Raw genomic sequence first — 23,158 nt, 5'->3', positions numbered from 1 at the left:
AAATATTTATCTGTAAAATGCAGGAAATATTTTTGCCAGGAATAGGCTATATTCTGTGTTTCATCACTTCAACAGATGCCTGATGATCTCACTTAACATCTCCGTGTTGAATGTCAAGTAAATACAGCAGGTCAACCACACACTCTTCAGTCTGTGTGGAGACCCTGCTGCTAAGGCTTCTCAGAAGCAAAGGGTCAAGGAGGGGTGGTCAGTAGCAGTTACCCTGAAGAACACACATCCCTAACCTCTGTGGACAGCAAGGAGAGAGATAACGATGCCCTTTGCTAACCTGACCTGTACCTGTTTAGCGCCTGTCTCCAGGGAACTCAGGTACCGTGAACCTCGTTGGACCCATTTCCATCAGCAGAGCCTGGATCCCAGGCTTCACATTTGCCACAATGGAGAACTAAGATGTAGACAAGTGAATCATCATCCCAGAGGCAGACTCTCTAATGGTGTTGAAGGTTGGGCTCGGGCCTCTTCAATGTCGGGTCACGACTATTGTTTAACATAATTTCTATTAAACATATTCAGTTTCATCATCTATTTTTTCCTAGAGAGCATAAAGTAATTTAAAAGAGATCATTTATCTGAGCTGACTACAAAGAATAAAAATTCCTTGTCAAAAAGGGGAAAAAAGTGCCATAAAGTATTAATTTCCCTTTCGTGCTGCCAAAAGCATAAAAGAATCTCCCGGTTGTAGAATCTGAACTTTCTTCCTCTATGCAGACTTGACAAGTTACCAAACTCTATTGATTCTTCCTTTCTAATACATTGATTGTCTCTTCATCTCATGTTCTGTTCTTTCAAGATCTCCTCCACTCTGATAGCTTTAATTACAGTCTATCTGTGGATGACTTTCTAATCTGCACTGCTGAGATTTCTTTGGGGCCATTGGATCCCTCCCCTTGAATGTTTTAGAACGATGTTGAACTCAACATATCCAAAATGTGATTTGTTGTCTTTTCTCTGAAATTTGCATTTCTTGTCTCAGTAAATGGTATCTACATCTAGCTGTTCAAGCCAGGAACCTGGAAATTACTCTGACCCCTTTTTCTCTCTTCCCCTCCACTTCCAAGCAATCAGCAAGTCTTGTTACTTGCACTTTATTTTTTTAATCCACTTTTTTCACTTGCTATCCATTCTTGCTTTCAAAGCCCTGGTTTACTTAATCAAACTATCTGCTTTCTTACCCTCCCTTGCTGTTCACATAGGACATGGTCCTGGTGAATGTGACGTAAGTGAATTTCTCTCCAGAAATTTTCCAAGATGTTTCTTTGAAAAGATGACTAACTGTCGCTCTTGTTTGCTCAGCCCTTGATATATTGTCTTTCCTGTCATCCTGCCTAGAAAGTAGGTGCAATGTTTAAAATTATAGCAGCCCTTTTGTGACTATAAGGAGAAAAGCCACCTGGCGAAGCCAGAAAGTAAACTCTTGTTCTTCTTGGTACTGTTATGTTAGGATTCTCTGCCTTCAGATTTCTTAATATTTGAAAAACAAAGAAACCAGCCAAGAAAACAAAAACAAACAAAACAAAAACTCTTATTTCATCAAGCAATTATGTCATGTTGTCGAGTTTCTATTACATGAAGCTAATGAAAGTCTATTTCTGACATATCTCTCATATTCTGATTTTCAAGTCCAACAGCAACATCTTTCTTAAACTCCCTCATGCACTTTCAGTGCCCTTGGTACATTCCAAAGTCCTGAGCAGCACCTACATGCTCTTCAGTATCTATTCCTTACCTTCAGCTTGAGACTAATCTACCCCCATCAAGTTCCAAATTCTAGCCTCAATGAGCTGTTTTCAGTTCCCCATGTATATCATTCCATCTCTCAACCCAAGCCTGCATATGCTGTTCTGTCTATGTGAAACGTCTTCCTTTTATAACTTCCCAACTTTATTTGGTTCAACATCCCATGAAGGAAACTTTTCCTGATCCTAACTTAGGTCAGGTCCCTCTTATATAGGTTTCCATGGCAACTGGATAGCCTGTCTGTATCCCTCTCAGAATGGGGAAAAAGATAAAAAGAGCAATGGCAACTGTTTTTAACCTTCTCACTCTTTTCAAAAAGACAATAAATTCCTTAAGGAAAAGACCATGTCTTATGGACTATTGTAACTCCAGATATTGTGCTACAATATCAGATAAATAATACATAGTTGTTGAAGGAGTAAATGAATGAATGCGTTTTCACCACACATATCTATCATTCAAACCCAGACTCCTATCATTATGTGCCCATGTAATTATTCGTTCTAATCCATCCAATATTATTCAGGAAATTGCTATGTATAATTAATCACAGAACAAAAATAATGAAAATCAAGAGCTTGCCTCAAGCTCCATTAGGACCAGAAGGTATTGATCCCTCAGTAAGTAAATGGTGAGGGATACCCACGTTCTTTAGTGTAATTAATTTTTGTAATTAAGCTAATACTTAGATGTGTTTAAATAATATAATTTAGTAATTTATACATATTAGTATTTTTCTTTTCTCTAGTTATTTTTTTTATCAATTGATTTGACTGAAAAAGCCTCGCATAAAGACAATCTTTAGGTGCACTGAATCAGTACATATTGGCCTGGAAACAATCTTAAGACTGATGACTTAATTGGATCTACAAGAACAGATTTCCATAGGGGAGGCAAAACCAGTTTTACCTAGTTGATGATTTCCAGGCTTATAAATTCTTCCTGAGAATTAAAACATTCCAAGAGTTTGGAATTAACTTTTAATGTGAGTCAGGTTTGGTTTTGTTTTGTTTTTACAGTTTTATGGAGGTATAAATTATATATCATACAATTAACCAATTGTGAATGAAGAGTGGGAATTTTTAATACATTTGTATAGTTGTGCAACCATTGCTGTAATACAATTTTATAACACAGCTATCACTTCCAAAAGTTCCACTGTGCCCATACAAAATCAATTCCCGCTTCCACCCCCAGCCTCAGGCAACCACTCATCTGCCTTTTATCTTTAAACATCTTGCCTATTCTAGAAATTTCATATAAAAGGAATAATGTGATATGTAGTAATTCTTGTTTGTTTTCCTCTACTTAGCATGAGTTGGAAGGGAGCCATCATCCATGTTGTTGCATGTATCAGTAGTTTGCCTCTTATGTTATTGATCCATTGTATGAATAAACTCCTTGGTGGACAAAATCCAATCACTGATGGATATTTGTATTGTTTCCCATTTTTTGACTATTATGAATAATGCTTTTATGAAAATTTATGTATAAATATTGTTTGGACATATGTTTTAATTTCTCTTAGGTTCAAAGTGTTGAATTTCTGGCTTAGATTTTAAGTTTATACTTTTAACTTTTTAAGAAACTGCCAAACAGTTTTCCAAAATGATAGTATCATTTTACATCTCTACCAGTAATGAATGAGTGTTCCAGTTTATTACATCCTGGCCAACACTTAGTACTATTACTTTTTTATTATTTTTATGGCTAGTCTCATCTGTGTGTAATAGTATCTTATTGGAATTTAAGGAGTAATGATGTTGGGCATCTTTTCATGCATATATTAGCTATTTATCTTCTTGGTAGAAATGTCTGTTCAAATATTTAGCTCATGTGTTTTTATTTAGTCTGTTGTATTTTTATTATTCAGTTGTTTACAAGTCCTTTACTGAATATATGATTTGCAAATATTTTCTTCCAACCCATGCCTTGTCTGTTTATTCTTAATGGTGTGGATGTGTGCTTAAGCACAAATGTTTTAAATTAAGTAGTATAATTTATCAATTTTTTTATGGACTGTGGCTTCAGTGTAACATCTAAGACGCTTTTGCCTAACTCAAGCTCACGAAGATCTTCTTTTATGCTTTCTTCTGTAATTTCTATAGTTTTGTCTCATACATTTCCTTTTTTGATACATTTTGAGTTCTTTTTTTTTTTTTTTTTTTTTTGTCTTCTTGCCTTTTTCTAGGGCCACAATCACAGCATGTGCAGGTTCCAGGCTAGGGGTCTAATTGGAGCTGTAGCCGCTGGCCTACACTAGAGCCACAGCAACGTGGGATCTGAGCCTCATCTGCAGCCTACACCACAGCTCACAGGTGGATCCTTAACCCACTGAGCGAGGCCAGGGATCGAACCTGCAACCTCATGGTTCCTGGTCGGATTCATTAACCACTGAGCCATGACGGGAACTCTCATTTTGAGTTAATTTTTGAGTACAGTATGAGGGATGGTTCTAAGTTTATTTCTTTTCATGTGTCAATCCAATTTTCCATGTGGCATCATTTGTTAAAGACTGTCATTTTCCCCACTGAATTGCCTTCGTACCTTTGTCAGCAATCAATGTGAGGATTTGTTTCTGTACTCACTAGTTAGTTACATTAATCTATGTGTGTATTCACACACCCCATTTCCATACTGACTCTTCCTGTGGCAGCAGAGTTGCTGGATTTTTTGACCATCCTTATGCTGATTAACCTGCTACTTTCACAACCTGAGATGGAGGAGAGATGGAGTTGACATAAAAGACTCATATTTTCATTGTTCCCACACAAAGCTATGACACTTTTTTTTTTCAGGAATAAATGCTTCTAAACTTATTGTCTGTTTTGGTCAATTTTCAGAACCTTCAATGGTTATTTTTAATAATTTTGTTTAGTTTCATGCATCTTATGTGGAAAGGATGCTCTGATCTCTTTTTGTGGCCATATTCAGAACTCCCTCCTTTAGGGGGAAGAATATATTTGTTGAATCTTACCTTTGCAGACCTGCCTATAGGAGTTGCTAGAAACTATATTATAACATAATCTTTGGAATATTTGAGTCCATATGGCAGATTGGATCTACATGTTTATGCTACATTTCCTCTAGAATGTCATCAAAATAGCAGTAATGGAAGAAAAATGTAGTAATCTATAATTATAGATACTACAGAAGATAAGAAGCAACAGAAAAGTGACTACAGATAACCCAGTGCAGTGAATGCAAAAAATCCCACATTAAAGACATATTACTGAAATTTCAGTGCATAATGTGTAAAGAAATGCTCTTAAAAGATTTCAGAGAGAGGAAAACAATATTTTGTACAAAGTGAAGATAGTTTGAATGACAGCAAACATCCCAACAGCAACAGTGGAAGCTCGAAGAAAATAGAATGGCATTTTTACACCTCAGGGTGAAATTATTTGCAACCCAAAATTCTATACCCAGACAAAATATTACATAATTTGGAGGTAGAAGTATTATAGTTTCAGATATGCAAGTCTCAAAAATGTATCTGCAGCTTCACTCTTTTTCAGGAAATTACTAGAGGATATGATACACAAAATGAGATATAAAACCAAGAACAAAAATGTGGATATAGGAAAAGGAGTTGTAATACAGATTCCTAGACAGTGGTGAAGATAGGTCCCCAAATGACATCTCTACCACAGGGCTAAATAATACTAAATCCAACTGGAATGAGAGTGTCCCAGAAGAAGTAATTTCTAAGAAAAGTAGTGGAAAGGAATTGAGCATTTTCTGTTTTCCACAGAACTAACAAATCTCAAAGAATGAGTAGTTATTATAGTATTGGTACATAGAAAGCTAGCAAAAGAAAACAACACAATTATTAAACCTTGTGAAAACAAATTAGTTCAAGAAACAATATGTAGTCATAAGGCACCATGTGACTCAGCTATGAATAATTGCTAGGGTCCTTATAATACATTGCAAATTGTATTGAAATGGTAATATTATTAAACTACAAAGAGAAAGAAATGAAATGTTTGTGAAGGAAGATGTAGGGTTAGGGATGAAAAAGAAAGAAGTCTCCATCTTCCACATTAAGAAGTCAATGAGTATCTTAAATTGAAGAAAAACGAAAATCAAGGACATCAGTATAAATTTGTTATTTAAAAATATGGAGGAGATAAAAGAAGCAGTAGTAAAATTATTAAAATAGTGAGAGAATCAAGAATAGGGAAGGAACTGCAGAAGGCTTGTGTTTTATCTCACAAACCTGTTAAAACCACTTGATTTTTTTAAAAATATGCTTTTATAAATATGAAGTTTAAAAGGTAAAAAAATAAAATAGTTACACAAGTTGTTTTAGCATGTTACTTTCTAAATATGTCATTTTAAAGGCCTTTCTATTAATTTCCATTTTTTACAAACTGCATACAATTAAATGAACTCACAAGAGAGAACTTTAATTGAATAAGATACTTATATGTGAATGGACAAAGACAAAACCAAGTCCAAAGCTGAGCTATATCACTTTGTCAGGAAATTCCTGCAGGAGATGAGGTTGTCATTTTGTCATTATCCTGTTTTAACTAGTAAAACACTTCAGCCTTGGGATATGCTTGTTTCATATCCTGTTTTTCATTTCCCTCCAGATATCATCTAAGCTGGATGCATAATAATTAAAATGCACAAGAACAGATGTTATTTGGTCTCTGTCAGACGCTGAGTAAATGTTTGATGTGTCATTCCTTCCCGGTAACTCTGGATGAATATCACAAGAATGGTGTATTACTTTCCTAGGGCTGCTGTAACAAATTACTGCAAACTTGATGGCTTAAAACAACAGGCATTTATTATCTTACAATTCTGAGGGCTAGAGTATGAAAAAAAGGTGTTGGCAGGACAAGGCTGAGGTCCTTCTGAAGACTCTAGTGGAACTTTCCTTGCTTCTTCTAGTTTCTGGTGCTCCATGTGTATCTTAGCTAGTGCTGCATAACTTTGACCTCTGCCTCTGTCCTCGTATGGCCTTTTCCTTCTTTAATCCCTGTGTCTCCTTTTTTTTTTTTTGGCTGTCCCATGGCATGTGGAAGTTCCGAGGCCAGTGCTAAACCTGTGCCACAGCAGTGACCTGACCCACTGCAATGACAATGCTGGTTTCTTAACCCGCTGTGCCACAAGAGAACTCCCTGAGTCTTCTTTGAATGTCTCTTATAAGGACATATGTCATTGGATTTAGGGGCCACCTAGATAATCCAGATAACTCATCTTGAGATCTTTAGCTTAATGACATCTGCAAACACCCCATAGTCAAGTAAGATCTCATTCACAGATCCCAGGGATTGGAACATAGACATATCTTTCACAGGGCCATCATTCAACTCATGAAAAATGAGTGGAAGAGTGGGGCAGAGAGGGGGTTAAATATTGTTTGTTATTAACTCTAGTGGCACATCATTTTTGGATGCGCATGAATCTTAAACCTGGAATTTCAATGCCTTGGGAAATGGAAGATGAACACTTCAGGAAAATGTGGAATTACAGAGACAATTTTATAAATAAGCCACTAATTCTAATGTTTTTAGATTTACTGTTAATATCTTCTAGTTTTATACCAGCTGAAACCTTGTTTGGTTTATCATTTAATAACTATGTTTTAAAGAAAAGCAGGATTATACTTCTCAATGACTTCATTTTCTAGCTAACTGAGAGTGAATTCTTTTAAGTCTCGACAGAAATCTTTCTAGTAGGCATTAGACACTTATCATATGCTAAAAAGAATATATTATTTTTATTACTCAAATGAATTTATCACATCTGTAGTTGTATAATGATCATAACAATCCAGTTTCACAGGATTTCCATCCCACAGCCCAAGCACATCCCCTCACCCCCCAAACTGTCTCCTCTGAAGACCATAAGTTTTGCAATGTCTGTGAGTCAGCATCTGTTCTGCAAAGAAGTTCAGTCTATCCTTTTTTCAGATTCCACATGTCAGTGAAAGCATTTGATGTTGGTGTCTCATTGTACGGCTGACTTCACTTAGCATGATAGTTTCTAGGTCCATCCATGTTGCTAAAAATGCCGGTATTTCATTCTTTTTAATGGCTGAGTAATATTCCATTGTGTATATGTACCACATCTTGATCCACTCCTCTGTCAATGGACATTTAGATTGTTTCCATGTTTTGGCTATTGTAAATAGTGCTGCAATAAACACTGGAGTACATGTGTATTTGCAAGTCGTGGTTTTCTCTGGATAGATGCCCAGGAGTAGGATTGCTGGATCAAATGGTAGTTCTATTTTTAGTTTTCTGAGGAATCTCCATACTGCTTTCCACAGTGGTTGCACCAATTTACAATCCCACCAACAGTGTACTAGGGTTCCTTTTTCTCCACACCCTCTCTAGCACTTCTTGTTTGTAGACTTTTGGATGATGGCCATTCTGGCTGGTGTAAGGTGGTACCTCAGAGTGGTTTTGATTTGCATTTCTCTAATAATGAGTGATGTTAAACATCTTTTCATGTGTTTCTCAGCCATCTGTATGTCTTCTTTGGAGAACTGTCTGTTGAGATCTTCTGCCCATTTTTTGATGGGCTTGTTTGTGTTTTTTTGGTATGGAGCTGCAGGAGTTGTTTATAAAATTTGGAGATTAATCCCTTGTCAGTCAATTCACTTGCAAAGATTTTCTCCCATTCTGTGGATTGTCTTTAAAAAAAATATATTTAGTATCCTTTGACAACTTCTTTCCATTTATTCAATCCTTTCTCTCCTTTTAAAATTTATGTCATTCATTTATTCCATGTTTACTGGGTTATAAAGGAACCTGTACAATGTTTTTAAACAACAGCAACAGTGTTATAATTTTCATCCATATACACCACCTCCTTTCAATCATTCACAGGTAGCGTTTCATTAACATTTGCTTCACATTATTTTTCCTTTCTTTGTCAACAAATTTCACAGTAAATTATTCTAGATCCTTTTGTCTCACCTACCGCATTCTTCAAGTTTAACTGCACTGTGGTTTAAACATTGTTTAGAACCCTTCAGATGAAATAGAGCGTGTTCTTAGATGCTGAGAGTAAGTAAGCAGGAGAGACATGGGTCAATGAAGGTAAGTGTTATTATTAGTTTTCTTATTACTGTGCCTGTTCAATAATGACTTTCCCTGGGATCATGAGACTCCTTGACACTCCTTTCCTCTCAACGTGATGAAATCTCTTCATTGCATGTTCTCTTTGATTCATAAGGTTCTATTTATAAAGTATTGACTTCTAAATCCCATGGCTTATGCTCAGCCTTCGTCTTATGTTTCCATGCATTAATTGGGACCATTTGTACTTTTAGACTTTCTTGTTCTTTGGCTTCCATGGCATTTTGCTCCCTCTCTGATCTATTTGTTAACCCTTCTTTCACCTTTTAACCCCTGAATATAGACTCTCTTGGCATCCATAGTCTTGAACTTCTTTTCTCACTCAAAATTCTACTTTATAATCTCCATACTTATGGCTCTCAGATTGGAATCTTAAATTCTAGAGTTTCCCCTAGGATCAAGACCTGACTTCCAAAATGCCTGCCTGTAATATAAATCCTATTATTTCCATGACCCTTAAACTCACCCATCCTCATTATTTTCCCCTCAAAATTATTTTTTTTAATTCATAGCCAGGGTTTCTTAGTAGCAGTAGTGTTTTTCCCATCATCAAGATTGAAACTGAAAAGTGTTTTTTAGGATCGCATTTCTCGGTAAATCCTAGCTAAAAGCAGAGCATTCCTCTTCAGTCAATGAAAGTCCTTTTCTTTAAATAGCCATCTATTTATAAGCTCCCATATTTATCAGTGAGGAAAAACTTTAATTTCCAAGCCATATGAGAAAAAAATTCAATCCTGCAGAGCATAGTCTCCACGAGAATTGAGAGCACAATATGATTATGATATATGAATTATTTAAAACTTTTTCTCTTTATCTGTTGGTCTCAACATTCAGTTAGTTACCAAACCATATATATTCATCTTATCCAAGATCAAAAAAAATGGAAACACAGATTGAGCTCTTAAGATGTTTATCATAGTGTTATAATATTAAAAATTTAAATTCCCAACAATAGAACATTACTGACTAAATCATGCCTTACATATAAAATATGTGATGAATAATCTGCACTAATTTAAATTTTTGTGTAACAGTCTATTCATTAATATAGGAAGGCATTTATATGCATTGTTGAGTTTTAGAAAAAAAAATATTGGAAAGAACAGGAATAGGACATCCCAAGGAAAAATACTAAAGACTGTTGCTTCAAACTGATACCAGTGAAATTGTAAAGAATGTATTTTTTTTTGTGTTTACAGTGCTTGAAAAAGAATTGAAAAATGTGAAATAGATTTTGAATAGTCTAAATAACTGAGAGAATGCCTATTTTCAAAGAATCATTGAATTCATAAAGCACATTAAATATCAAGTCCAAACTCACTTATATGTCTTGTGACATTTGAAGTTGAGTGATATCCTCTATGTCATACATCTAGTTATGACAGATGTAGAATTCGAGGCTTCTCATGCCATTCTATTAATTCCCACTATGTTCCTGTCACCGTTAACATGAAAGATGCATCCACTTTGGACATTTTAAGTATGTGTGAAAATGAGTACACCTTCACAGCTTGAGAATATTCAGCCTTATGGAATCCAGGTAGCATTTTGAAGCAGAAATTTTAAGACATAATTTGTATTTGAATTTCTTGTATTCCCCTTTCAATGGGTAATTATTCATCAGAGTTCTCCAGAGAAACAGAACCCAACAAGATGTATCTAGATCTAGATCTATCTTTATGTAGCTCTCTCTAGAGATAGAAAGATTTATTATAAGGAACTGGCTTACATGATTATGGAAGAAAGATGAGAAGTTCCACAATCTGCCATCTGCAAACTGGAGGCCCAGGAAAGCCAGAGGCATAGTTTCAGCCCAAGCGCAAAGGCTTTGAGAATCAGGGGAGCCAAAGCGAAGTCTCAATCCCAGCCCAAAGACCCAAGAACCAGCACAAATGATGCTGTAAGTTCTGGTCCAAGTGCAGGCGAAAACCAGTTCCAGTTCAAGCACTCGAGCAGAGAGCAAATTCTCCCTTTCTTTGTCTTTTTGTTGTACTCAGACTTTCGAAGGATTGGATGAGGCCCTGTCACTCTGGGGAGGGCAATCTGCTCTATTCAGTCTACCAGTTCAAGTGCTGATCTCATCTGGAAACCTCCTCACTGACAAACCCCCAAATCAAGTTTAGCCAAGTATCTGGCACCCATGAACTAGTCAACATGGTGCATAAAATCAACAGTCAGAGTGACCTTGGGCACACTGCTTAACTTTTCTGAGCCTCAGGTACTTGAACTGCAAAACGAAAGAATCACAGTCTATTCCAAAGGACTGTTTTAAAGTCTAAATCAGATAAATGAGAGAGTAACCTTATCCTTGCACATAAGGACTGTTCAATTAATGCCAGTTCCTTTCTCTGTATAGCTTACAAAACAATCAATTTTGTCATAGTGTAAGCCTGTTGTTATGGGTTAAATTGTGTCTCCCCAGACCAAAAAAAAAAAAAAAAAAAAAAAATGTTTAAGTCCTAACCCCAGTACTTCATAATGTATCTGTGTTTAGAGACAGGGTTGTTACAGAGGTAATTAAGTTAAAGTGAAGTCATTAGCGTGTGTCCTGATCCATTATAAATGGTATGCCTGTAAAAAGGGAATACATGCATTTGGACACAGACACACAGACACACAGGGAGAACTCTTATGAAGACGGGAGTTACGATGTCACAAGCCAAGGCACTGCCAAAAGCTCGGAGAAGGGCCTGGCACAGAGCCTTTCCTCATGCCTTCAAAGGAGGTGTGGCCCTGCCAATAAGTTGATCTCAGATTTCTTGCCTACAGAGTAGTGAGACAACAAATGTTTGTTGTTTAAGTCACTTTGTTTGTGGTACTTTTGTTACCGCAGCCCTAGGAAACAAACTCCCACTGTATTTCTTAGATTGACCATTACTAGTAGTGGCATCCCTTTTTTTCCCCTTATTTTTATTAAAATATAGTTGATTTAGGAGTTCCCATCATGGTGCAATGGTTAACGAATCCGACTAGGAACCATAAGGTTGTGGGTTCGATCCCTGCCCTTGCTCAGTGGGTTAACGATCCGACGTAGCGGTGAGCTGTGGTGTAGGTTGCAGACGTGGCTCAGATCCCACGTTGCTGTGGCTCTGGTGTAGGCCAGCATCTACAGCTCCGATTCAACCCCTAGCCTGGGAACCTCTATATACCGTGGGAGTGGCCCTAGAAAAGGCAAAAAGACAAAAAATATATATATACACACATAATTGATTTACATTGTTGTGCCAATTTCTTATGTATAGGAAAGTGACCCCATCATGTATATATCTACACATTCTTTTTCTCATGTTATCTTCCATCATGTTCTCTCCCAAGAGATTGGGTATAGTTCTCTGTGCTGTACAGTAGGACCTCATTGCTTATCCATTCTAAATGTAACGGTTTGCGTTTACTAACCCCAAACTTCCATTCCATCCTACTCCCTCTGCCCTCCGCCTTGGCAGTCACAAGTCTGTTCTCTGTGTCTGTGTGAGCCTGTTTCTGCTTTGTAGATAGCTTCATTTGTGCCATATTTTAGATTCCACATATAAGTGATATAATGTGGTATTTGCCTTTCTTACTTCAATTAGTATGAGAATCTCTAGTTGCATCCATGTTGCTGCAAATGGCATTATTTTGTTCTTTTTTATGACTCAGTAGTATTCCATTGTATATTTTATATATATACACCACATCTTCGAAATCTATTCATCTGTTGATGGACATTTAGGCTGCTTTCATGTCTCAGCTATTGTAAATAGTGCAGCATTGAACATAGGGGTGCATGTATCTTTCTGAATGAATATTTTGTCCATATATATGCTCAGGAGTGGGATTGCGGGATCATATGGTAGTTCTATATTTAGTTTTCTGAGGTACCTCCATACTGTTTTCTATAGTGGTTGTACCAGAGATTTCTATCTCTGTATATACATCAGTAATTGAAGCTATATTATCTCTGTCTATATGAGGCCTGCTTTTTAGCAAATGTGATACTGCAAGTTTTTTCCTCCCCATTCAATCAAAAATTTCCTGAAAACACATCTTTAATAAAATCGTCCTGTTGTTTCATCATGCATTTGTACTTGTTACAATTTGTCAACCATTAACATATCATGAGGCAATTGATGCCCCTTCCCCTTTTGGCCACATCTTTTAAGTAAAGCTTTCTCCACATTTCAGAATATATCTTTAAGATAGTGTACCAGAAGGCTAATTACTAGGGCAGAGGCTATAAACATTTTTAATATTCTTGATTCTTATTGCCCAAGGGCTTTGCAGTGAAGTCATGTTCTTTCCTTTGGGGTTTAGTCCCAAGACAAGTCTTGGTAGCAAGAGAAGGAAACAAGGTCATGGAGAGCAGTGAGAGGAGTATTAGTGTTCAGCTGCTACTAGCAGCTGGTAGTGAATATTTTCTTATGCCAAAGCTCAAAGTTTTGCATAGCAATTATACACTATGTAGGTTATTCGAGAAATCTCTGGCTTAATCTTTCTGGTACCCCAACATTCAAATGCAGTTTGAATAGTAAACCGTCCATTCATATATTGAGCCAGAGGTATCTCTATCCCCTCTGTTCTCTGGGATGTTTCTACTGACCTGTACACTTGAGTGTTTAGTTTTGAGATAAGTTTCAATAAACTGTTGTCACTTGAAAATAAACAGTCTGGACAATGTATGGTTCATTTGGAACACTGAGAAAATAAACAACCTAGGATATGCTTCCTTCCTGTCTTTATAGCCTTTTTTGGACTGAATGTGTGTTCCAGAGACGTCCCTGTCTTCCCCAAAGAAGAAAATTTTACTTAAAATAAAGCTGCTTATTTGACACTTCTGAGCAACCCTCTTTTGGGGAGAACCACAGCAATGGGTGGCTCTGGAGCTGGACCTCGAAGAAACCAGTTCATCCTCCTGGTGCTCTTTCTTTTGCAGATTCAGAGTCTGGGTCTGGACATCGACAGTCGTCCTACCGCTGAAGTCTGTGCCACACACACAATTTCACCAGGACCCAAAGGTGAGGAAAGAAAAATGAAATTTTCCTATTTAATAAGTATGCTCTCTTACTTCATCTCTCCACCCCACTCTAGCTCCCAGTGACTTTCTCTACTCCCCTCCCTAGAGTCCTCCCACTTGCCTTCTGTCTTGGAAGATCATTGTCTTGTTGCTTATTTAAAAATCTCCCTTGCTGTTAGGTAAGAGAATGTTGAGAGGGGGTGGAGCCCCAGGGCAGGGATGTGATGGAATCTGCCCAGGGCAGAGGGAATTCCTGCTTCCATGCTGCTCAAGCGGTGATACACAAGCAAGACATTGATCTTCAGGAGTTCTTTCCTTAAGGGCATCTCTATTCATGGGCTGTTTTTATTCCAGCTGCTTTCTTATATGGTGCTGATAAAGCTACCAGACAAAAGCTCAGTAAAGTAAAAATGAATTCTTTTATATATTTCATAAATTAATGGGCTCCTGGGTTCTGATGAAGAGGAAGTTTTTCATCTAGGATTGCAGGTAGTATAGAAATGAACATTTCTTTATTTGAAAGTGGAGACTTTAGGGCCAAGTGCCTTCAGCTAAAGGGTGAGAGAATACTGCAAACATTTTTTTCAAGGGGTGCCAAGGTCCAAATGTGCTTCGAGCAATGGGTTGGTAAAAAATGCTGCTGTTTTCCTGGTCTCAGCTCTGACCCTTTTGTTCTGAAAGTGGTCACTGCAGTACAAATTGGTGTTTCCTTATTAGTAATTCATGCTGTGTTTCTCCAAGCTAGAGGGTGGAAGAACCGCAACTGCTTAAAATTTAAGTAGAAAAAAAAGGGTCTTTAAAAAAAAAAAAAAAGAAAAAAAAAAAACAGAAATACATTGCCCCATACTTGTCAGTTATTTAAATGTGTATTGCTTAAAGTGCACTTTTCTTAATCAGTGAATTAATTTCCTCCTAAGATTGCAATCCAAGTTTTAACCTTTGATACCACAGAATAAATGCAGGGAGGAAAAATGAGACCTTAGGGCTTCCAAATAATTTCTTGGGTGAACAAATGAATAACACAAGGGCAAATGTGCAGAAAAGAAAGTTTTGGTTAGAAATAAAGTATTTACTTAAAACTATTACTGGACTTTCCATAGAATAGAGGAAACTATGATTATTCCTCGGGTTTCATGGGAATTGCTAAAAATGAAAGTTTTCTTTGTCTCTGCAAATGGGAGAATCCATTTAAGAGTAGAACTCTTTAATTTTTCTTGCGAACTACAGCTTTCGAACTCAGAGAAGGGACCAAGTGTTGTAAAATAATGTCCAGAATACAGTGCATTCCAATTAAACAATTCTGTTCATTCCAACTCATCCAACGTATATTGAATACCTATTAAGTGCTAAGCACTATTTCAGGCACAAGAGATTCATTAAATGATACACATAAGTATCATGAGCAATGGAGAGAGAAATAATTTAGGAGGGAGAGCAGAGAGCAATTCATTATTGTTGGATACCAGTGTGGGGTCCACCATGGGTCTTCTTCTTATCATTATTTTACTTAACATATACTTTCTCCCACCTCATTAGAAACTCTCTTAAGATTTAAAACAATAGAAACCTCTTTAACTCTCTTCCTGAGCCTGTGTAGAAATTACAAAATGATTACAAGGCAAAATGTGACCAAAGGAAAAGGTGAGTGTTCCTGGGGAGGAAAGACTAGGGAAAGAGTCCTCTGGAACCCTGAGTTCCCAAACTAAGTCTGTTACAGACACGGTATGATTTCTTCTTCCACGAGAGCCTGGGGACTTGGCATCAAATGGATTCTAAGTTGCCTTCTAATTTATTATTTAAGAGATTCCGAGATTCTGGAGTGTACTGAATACCAAGTCCCAGGCATCATATGGGATGCTAAAGCCTTCAAGCTAAGGAAAGACTTGTCCTAGAACTTGTACCTGCATTTCAAGCTGGTGTTAGATTACAAACTCTTGGGGTCAAGGCCCAGTTCCCTCATTTTCCTTCGCAAATTGCCTATATGTACAAAAGACGCATAGCATCAAGCTAATCATCACTGCCTTTCCTCTGCTCTATGCACTGTGCTAATCATTGTGGATATACCAAAGCAAGACTTTTTGTGTCTTCTCTCAAGATATAAACTGTCACTTACCCTACCTCATCCCTTCATGAACATGACTACAGCCCTCTCCACCCTTGACCAAGACAGACTTGTATATTTATCTCTACAAAAAACAAACAAACAAGAACAGCAAACTTGATGACTAAGTAAACATTTTAAATAAGTTTCTTAAGAGCAAGCAGTTCTGTATTTTTCTCCATGGCTAACCATCTTAATACCATATTTATCATCCTTGTGCTCAGAAACTTCTAGATACTCTGAGAAACAGACAATAAAAGAAGTTTTCCCTAAATTCATTTTGTAGACTTGAAATTAAATAAAAATATAGAGAGTTGTAAGTATAAAACCAACAATGCTAATTTGTCATATAATATGTTTTCTAATACAGAGACACCATTTTTTTTTATTGCACTATTTACCAAGCTTGACTTAATGGGAAAAAAAAAGACATTGGATTCAATCTGCTTGATCTTCAGCATGGTATTACATCTCTTTATGATTTAGTTTATTTATTTGCAAAATGAGCTTCCTCATAGTCCTGTTTTAAGAATAATATCAGGTAATCAATGTAAACTTTAAGCTGTGTAGACATCATGAATAGATACTTAAAAATTCTATTTATCTTTCCTTTTTCCATCTATTTGTCTAAGTCTGTTGTGTAACAGTTTTGAGAATGATAATTGCTCCAGTTATCAAAAGATCTTTGTTGAAAGCCACTTTTATTTATCTTCCTATGCCTTAAATTTATTATTTTATGCTGCTTAGTAGGAAAAAAATTTTCCCCCATGTCAGTGGTTTCTTCAATTTATGTGAAATTCTGACCTCTAGTGGTTTTGCTTGAAAACAGCAATGACAAGAAATTTTAACAAGAAATATTAAAAAGTAAAACCAATGAATATTTGGGCAGTGCTTCACAATTTCCATGGAACTCTCAAATACATGATCTTGTATAATTTTCCCAATCTCCTTATTTGGTCGCAATTACTTTAAACTTAGAGCTAAAGAAGCAGTCTCAATGAAACTGGTGGGAGTTCCCAAGTTCTTCCATATGGATGTTGCACAGCCTTGCAGTTTAAATGTTACCCCTGACCTTCTGCCTCTGGGTCCACTCTCATTCAATGACATCTCCTAGTTTCTGTTAGAATCGTGTTTGAAAATACAACCTACTGACCCTTTTTTGATAAGAAATTGATAGGACACTGCCTGAGAACATGGAGTTTGTGTGACCTCAGAGCCCAACCCTGCGCTAGACCCCAAAACATGCTGAACGTGATAACCTTCCTCCTCTTTGATAATTAACCCAATTACTTCATCTGTTTGTTTGGAAATTAACACTATTTCACCCTCTTGCTTCTTTTGGCTTCTATTAGCTTTTCAGTTTCAGAGGTTTTTCTTTAATGATGTGTGTGTGTGTATGTTTAGGTTTGTGGCCTCAAAGATCCTTTGCAATCCATCTGGCTCTCTTAACTTCTCCTGTGTCAAACTGCTTTTCCACTTGAGCTTTACTTCAGACACCCTTGCTCTGTCTCCCATTCCTGACCCAGGATCTTTGCACTTGATCTTCCCTCTGTCTCACCCAGTCTTGCCCCAGATCTCCCCAAAGGGAGAGTTCTCATTCTGGTTTCAGCTCAAAAGCCATTTGCACAGTGGGGCCATGACTGACTACCCTCTCACTCTCTGTCATTGTCCCCAGGACACTTTATTCTTTTCACAGACTTACCGCTAAATGAAAATCTCCTTGTGCATTTTTATATTTACAGTCAGTCCTAGAAAGCAAGCTTCATGAAAGCAGGAACTCTGTTCATCTTGCTGAGTATGTTTTCCTACTGCCTGGAAGAGTTCTTGACACCTAGTGATTGCTCGGTAAATGTTTTTGAGTAAATAAATGAACCCAGATTCTCCAGGCTCCCTTGAGTATTCCTTGAAAACATCCTCCTAGTAGGTCCTGCAGTTCCCAAAATGTGTTGCAATGCTTCCAAGAAAACAACTGCTCTTCGAGGGGGCAGGGCACCATCATTGCACCATTTGTCAGTGGTCAAAGGACTTTCCCACCAGTGGCCACTGGTTTTCTGTCAGCACAGCAGTGCCACAGCTTCCCAGGTGGTCCTCTCTCTTCTTGGTCTGGCCACTGACTCAGTGCACTGCACTCAGCAAGGAAGGCTTTCTGAGGGCATTGCAGCTCCTACAAGTAACCAGCAGGATTCTTCCATGCAAGTGGCCTGTGGTGAACTCATGGGACCGAGAAGGGCTCTCCCTCCTTCGGCATGCTGTAATGACAACCTCAGTCATTTTGGTGGGAGCAGTAATATTAAAACATTGAATAGATGCCATTGGCCAGGTGCCATGTGAGTGCTATAGAGCCACTTGAACTATCTTAATAGACTTTGAGAAAGAAGACATTGTAATTCTCATCTGACAGATGAAAAAACTGAGGTTCAGAACTATGAAGTCACTAGCCTAGGGCCACACAGCTGGAATGTGACAGGTTGAAATTCAATCCACACCTCCTTGGACTCCATGCTCCAATCAGAGTGCTAACCCGTCTAATCAGCTGGAGTGGCCCCCAAGTGATGTTAACTGCAACACAGAATTCTACAGGGCAGAATGAAATAGCCACTTTAGTTTTGCTTAAAGGTCCTTTGGGTCCTTATGGAATTCATGCATGGATGGACCTGGGCGCACGTCTGAGCCTCAGACACAGGAGGAACACGTGGCTTTGTCATGATGAAAACCTCATCTTCTGGGATAATTTCTTTCTCAGAAAACCCCTTACCTGTAGGATATGGGCGTCAATCAGGCCACTCAGTACTGTTTTGAACATGGCTCTGAATCCCAGCAATTGACACACTTGAGTTACCTCCCAGGAGTCTTCTCAGCCTCCAAACAGATGGCCAAGATGCCCAGCAATAGTATCTGGATCATCTTTACCCTCAAATCACACTTAACCTGTAAAGTAATTGTCAGAGCCCAGTTATTTTTACATGTGTGAAAACTGAAGCCCAGAGAGGGAAAATAACTTGTTCGAGGTCACACAGCTGCTTATTGGTGGCAGGGCAAAAACTAGAACTCATCTTCCAGATTCCTAAGCCAGTCGATGTTCCATTCTGCCATGTTATATCATTGTCCTCACGTTTTATCATTCTCATTAGGCATGAAATGATCCTTCCTTGGTTTTTATAAATTAACATTAGAAGAGGAGGTCAGTGTATAAACATGATACAGAATTGTTTTAGCTCGGTCACCTTCATGTAAATTAAGCTGCCGATTTCTTTCTGGTGACTTTCTCAGGGAGGTTAAGCAAGTAGGTATTTTCCCCAAATCTTTAGATTAATTGTATTAATTCACTGGATTCTTTCATTAAGAGCTTTAATATGTGTGTTACATGTAAGGACAGACAAAATTTTAAGTGGCTTTGCTTTTGCAACTTTATATTCCAGCGTGTGGGTGTTTTAAGCCGTTTTTTCCTCTCCTTCTCCTTTTGAATAGATGCCAAGAAAACATTTCAAGGTTAGGTCATGAGGGGAAACATAAAACTCCAGGCAATCAAAGTGTGGGCAAAGATGAGTCAGGAGGTGCTGAATGATAATAATTTTAAAAATTAGTTTGTTTCATTTAATAAAGATATATCCTTGGAGTTCCCTTTGTGGTGCAGTGGAAATGAATCCAACTAGTATCTGTGAGGACGCGGGTCCGATCCCTGCTCTCGCTCAGTGGGTTGGGGATACAGCATTGCAGTGAGTTCTGGTATAGGTCATAGACGCAGCTCAGATCCCGCATTGCTGTAGCTGTGGCATAGGCTGGCAGCTGCAGCTCCGATTCTACCCCTAGTCTGAAAACTTCCATATGCCATGGGTGCAGCCCTAAAAGAGGAAAAAAAAAATGTATCCTATACCCACGCTGTTTCTCCCCCCAACTCTCTTGCATAATACTTTGGCTATATATCAAAATATATAATCTTTATCCTCCTCTTGAAAATCTGATATTTACAAGTATAGTAACCTAAGGCTCAGAAAAGGTCAAGAGACTTGCCTTCAGCCAGTTGGATGGGAAGTTAGAAGGGATTTGAATTCAGATCTTATTTGCACTCTTGGTGGTTTTTGTTGTTTGTTTGTTTTCACAGCATCACTAAAAAGGAAAAAAGTTCCAGTGACCCAAATAGCATCTAAGACAGTGATCTGGGAAGAGCAATGGAAGGGTACATTACTTAACATTCATGTTCTAATTTCCATTTCAGTTTTCACAATTGATGAATTAGATTTTAGATTTTATTACAGACTCTTATCATCCATAAGTAAATGAAAATATTTTTTAAATTTCTCCCCTCTTACCCCTCCAACTTGGAAAGGAGTTTTAGTCAATAGCGCTGAAAGACGTGTGTTTCATTTAAGTACTTAACTTTGGGAAAGGATAGAAGTAAGAATTTACTAGGGATTGCAGTAATAGGTACTTGCATGTTGATAAATATCATGGTTTTAGAGATAGAATATATGGTTTTGAATTTGAGCTCTGCCATTTACCTGTCCATGTGATCTTAAGCCTCAATGTGCTCATTTTTAAAATGCAGGTAATGATGTTTCTCAAATGCTTGATTTAAAATTAAAACATGTTTAGCATACAGCTTAGTTTTTTTTTTTTTTATTAGATTGTATTGCTATTACTGGTCTCCATAAGCCTCCTCTCTCCCCACATCCCTAAACAAATGCTCACAGGTTGTCACTTTGGCTCTAAAACCAGAAACCAATCAGGGAAATGCACCACCTTCTGCTCCTTTCTGCCGTTTCCTGCCTGTTTTCTTCTCGCTGAAAAGCCAACATTTATTCATCGAAGCTCACAAACTTGGGACCGCCCTTTCTTTTCACTAATGTTGCCTTCTTTCTGTAGTTCTTCAATGAACCTGGTGCTTCTTATCAGTTAAATAGGAGTAATAATAGTGTAAAGACCCGCTAAGGATATAATAAGAGCGAATAAATTAAGGCACACAAAGTCAAGCCTATTTTTATATCAGTAACATGGGTGGATAGTGGTATGACTATTTCATAGGCTTGTGATGAGAAGTGGGTTAAGCCACACAAAGCACTTAGTACCATCGATGACACATTGTCAAGGACTCTTTAAGTATTAGAAAACCTTAGCAAAACCCAAGGAAGAGCAAGAATGTCCTTCCTGTTTCTTCTCCCCCTCTCTCTTCCCCCTCCCTTCTTCTTCTTCTTCCTCCTCCTCCTCTTCTTCCTCCCTCTCCTCCTCCTTCTTCTCCTTGTTCCTCCTCCTTTAAGAAATATTTTGCTTTAGCTACTGTCTGTGCCCTAGGCAGGCAATCCTGTTGGTCTTAGGTTATTAGCCATTCGTGTAAGCCAGACACAACTTGGGTCTCTCTTTATTTGTGTTTATGAAATTCTACTTCTGGAAACTTTCTAATTCTTTTAGAAATGGTTTTATTTGGCCATCCACATCTTTTCAGATATTCCAATCAATTACCAGTCTTTCTGGTTTTGCATGGGTATTTGGTCTATAATATTTTATAGTTTTACAAAATTTCTTTATATTTTGTAGCTTTTTCTGCCCTTTTATAAAATAATCATAACTATATATGGTTAAAATCTGACGCTCAGAGGCTTAAGTGAAGTAGCATCTAAATAAAAAATCTGACACTCAGAGGCTTAAGTGAAGTAGCATCTAAATAAGTTTTTTGTAGTGAGGGTTCTTGATTTGAAACTCAAGCATCATTTTTGGTCTATTTATAATACTTGTATCTGTGAAATAAATTATATGAGTAGGAGTTTAAAATTTACAAACGGTTTATCCATTATTTTGCTTAAGCTCCACTGACATGCTACAAACATCATTATCTCTATTTAAAGAGAAGGAAATACAACACAGTCCTCTTGTGTGTGACCTTTCTGAAGGTCATTTATTTGACATATCAACCAGGTATGAGTGTATATGCAAAGCATTACAATATCGGTTGCGGTCAAAGATAGTTTACATGGAGTTGTTCTGCTAGGCCTGAGATGAACAAATTTCTAGAAAAAGATTTTGATATTCAGAGCCAACAGTGATGACCAAGTCCTCTCTCTCGTCAGACCACATACGAGTGACCAAATGACACGACAAGCAGAAGGAAGAGGCCCATATGTCCAATGGGAAGTTGGGAGATGGAGTGAGGCTCCAACAAGGTGCCCCAGCCCAAATAGAAGTCCCCAAAGAGACTGGAGATACTGTATACCACAAAGGAGGGTCTGGAACTGATTTATCCGTGTTGCTCTAGCAGTTGAAGAGCAAGGCTGGATAATGCTACCAATGATCTGGACAAAGTGAGTACCAGGCCACAGACACAGACCAAATACACTGAAATGAAGCTCACATAGCATGTACAAAGTCAAGGGATGTGACCTGATTTCCTGGGTTAGAGTACTCCTAAGGTGATATTATATTTTTATTAAAATGATCAATTTCAAATTAACATATATGTATATATAGATCTGTATCTGTAGATATAGATATTATCTCCTGATGATTAAGGGAAGCAGCATCATGTTGGTATTATCCTAATGCTGCCCAGCCAAACTAACATGAAAATTTTTCCTGCTCCCAATCTTTTTTGATGGACTGACATTTTAACTCTAAACAAATGAGTGCATGCAAAATTAAACTGTCCTTCACAGCTGTCAAGATGTTCCTGTACCTGCCTAAAAAGCTTTGTTACTGAGAGCTGAATCTACCAAAATGCATCATTCCACTTCCAGTGTTCATATATCCCTTTCTAGGGTTTTTTTTTTTTTTTTTTTTTTGAATTAGAAATATGAGTGGGGTGGGAGGTTAGGGCATAGGATTCTGCCATGTCAAAAAGTATCACCAGGAGTTCCCGTCGTGGCGCAGTGGTTAACGAATCCGACTAGGAACCATGAGGTTGCGGGTTCGGTCCCTGCCCTTGCTCAGTGGGTTAACGATCCGGCGTTGCCGTGAGCTGTGGTGTAGGTCACAGATGCGGCTCGGATCCTGCATTGCTGTGGCTCTGGCATAGGCTGGCGGCTACAGCTCCAATTAGACCCCTAGCCTGGGAACCTCCCCATGCCACAGGAGCGGCCCAAGAAATGGCAAAAAGACAAAAAAAAAAAAAAATAATAATAAAAAGAAAAAGCTTTAAGGTACCTTAAATTTAAAAAAAAAAAAAGTATCACCAGCCATCCCTGGCTCAGGGTGGAGGTGGGGTTGGTGGGGTGATCC

General features: G+C 37.8%; 1 protein-coding gene across 8 annotated transcripts in view; it reads left to right on the top strand.

Annotated features, from left to right (window-relative positions):
* COLEC10 (collectin subfamily member 10) overlaps nucleotides 1-23,158 on the top strand; it is a 204,627-nt gene that overhangs the window by 117,255 nt on the left and 64,214 nt on the right. For 4 of the 8 annotated variants that reach the window (XM_021090566.2, XM_085021816.1, XM_085021817.1 and 1 more), the window contains one exon: nucleotides 13,771-13,852. Coding sequence is in view for 4 of the 8 variants with exons in the window: in XM_003361689.4 (XP_003361737.2) it covers nucleotides 13,705-13,852 (148 nt within the window). In the remaining 4 variants the exon portion in view is untranslated. Of the gene's footprint in view, nucleotides 1-13,575; nucleotides 13,853-23,158 lie in introns of those variants that run through there. The other 4 variants (XM_085021818.1, XM_013986942.3, XM_013986941.3 and 1 more) reach the window with 2 other exon arrangements.

Source organism: Sus scrofa, chromosome 4, assembly GCF_054392235.1.
Source record: "Sus scrofa isolate SSC_HxYL_T2T_F1_AM1 chromosome 4, Sscrofa_HxYL_maternal_Yorkshire_Landrace_v2.0, whole genome shotgun sequence".
Taxonomy (NCBI): Eukaryota; Metazoa; Chordata; class Mammalia; order Artiodactyla; family Suidae; genus Sus; species Sus scrofa.
The sequence above is the reverse complement of the archived record's forward strand: the minus strand, read 5'-3'. Positions and strand labels throughout refer to the sequence as shown.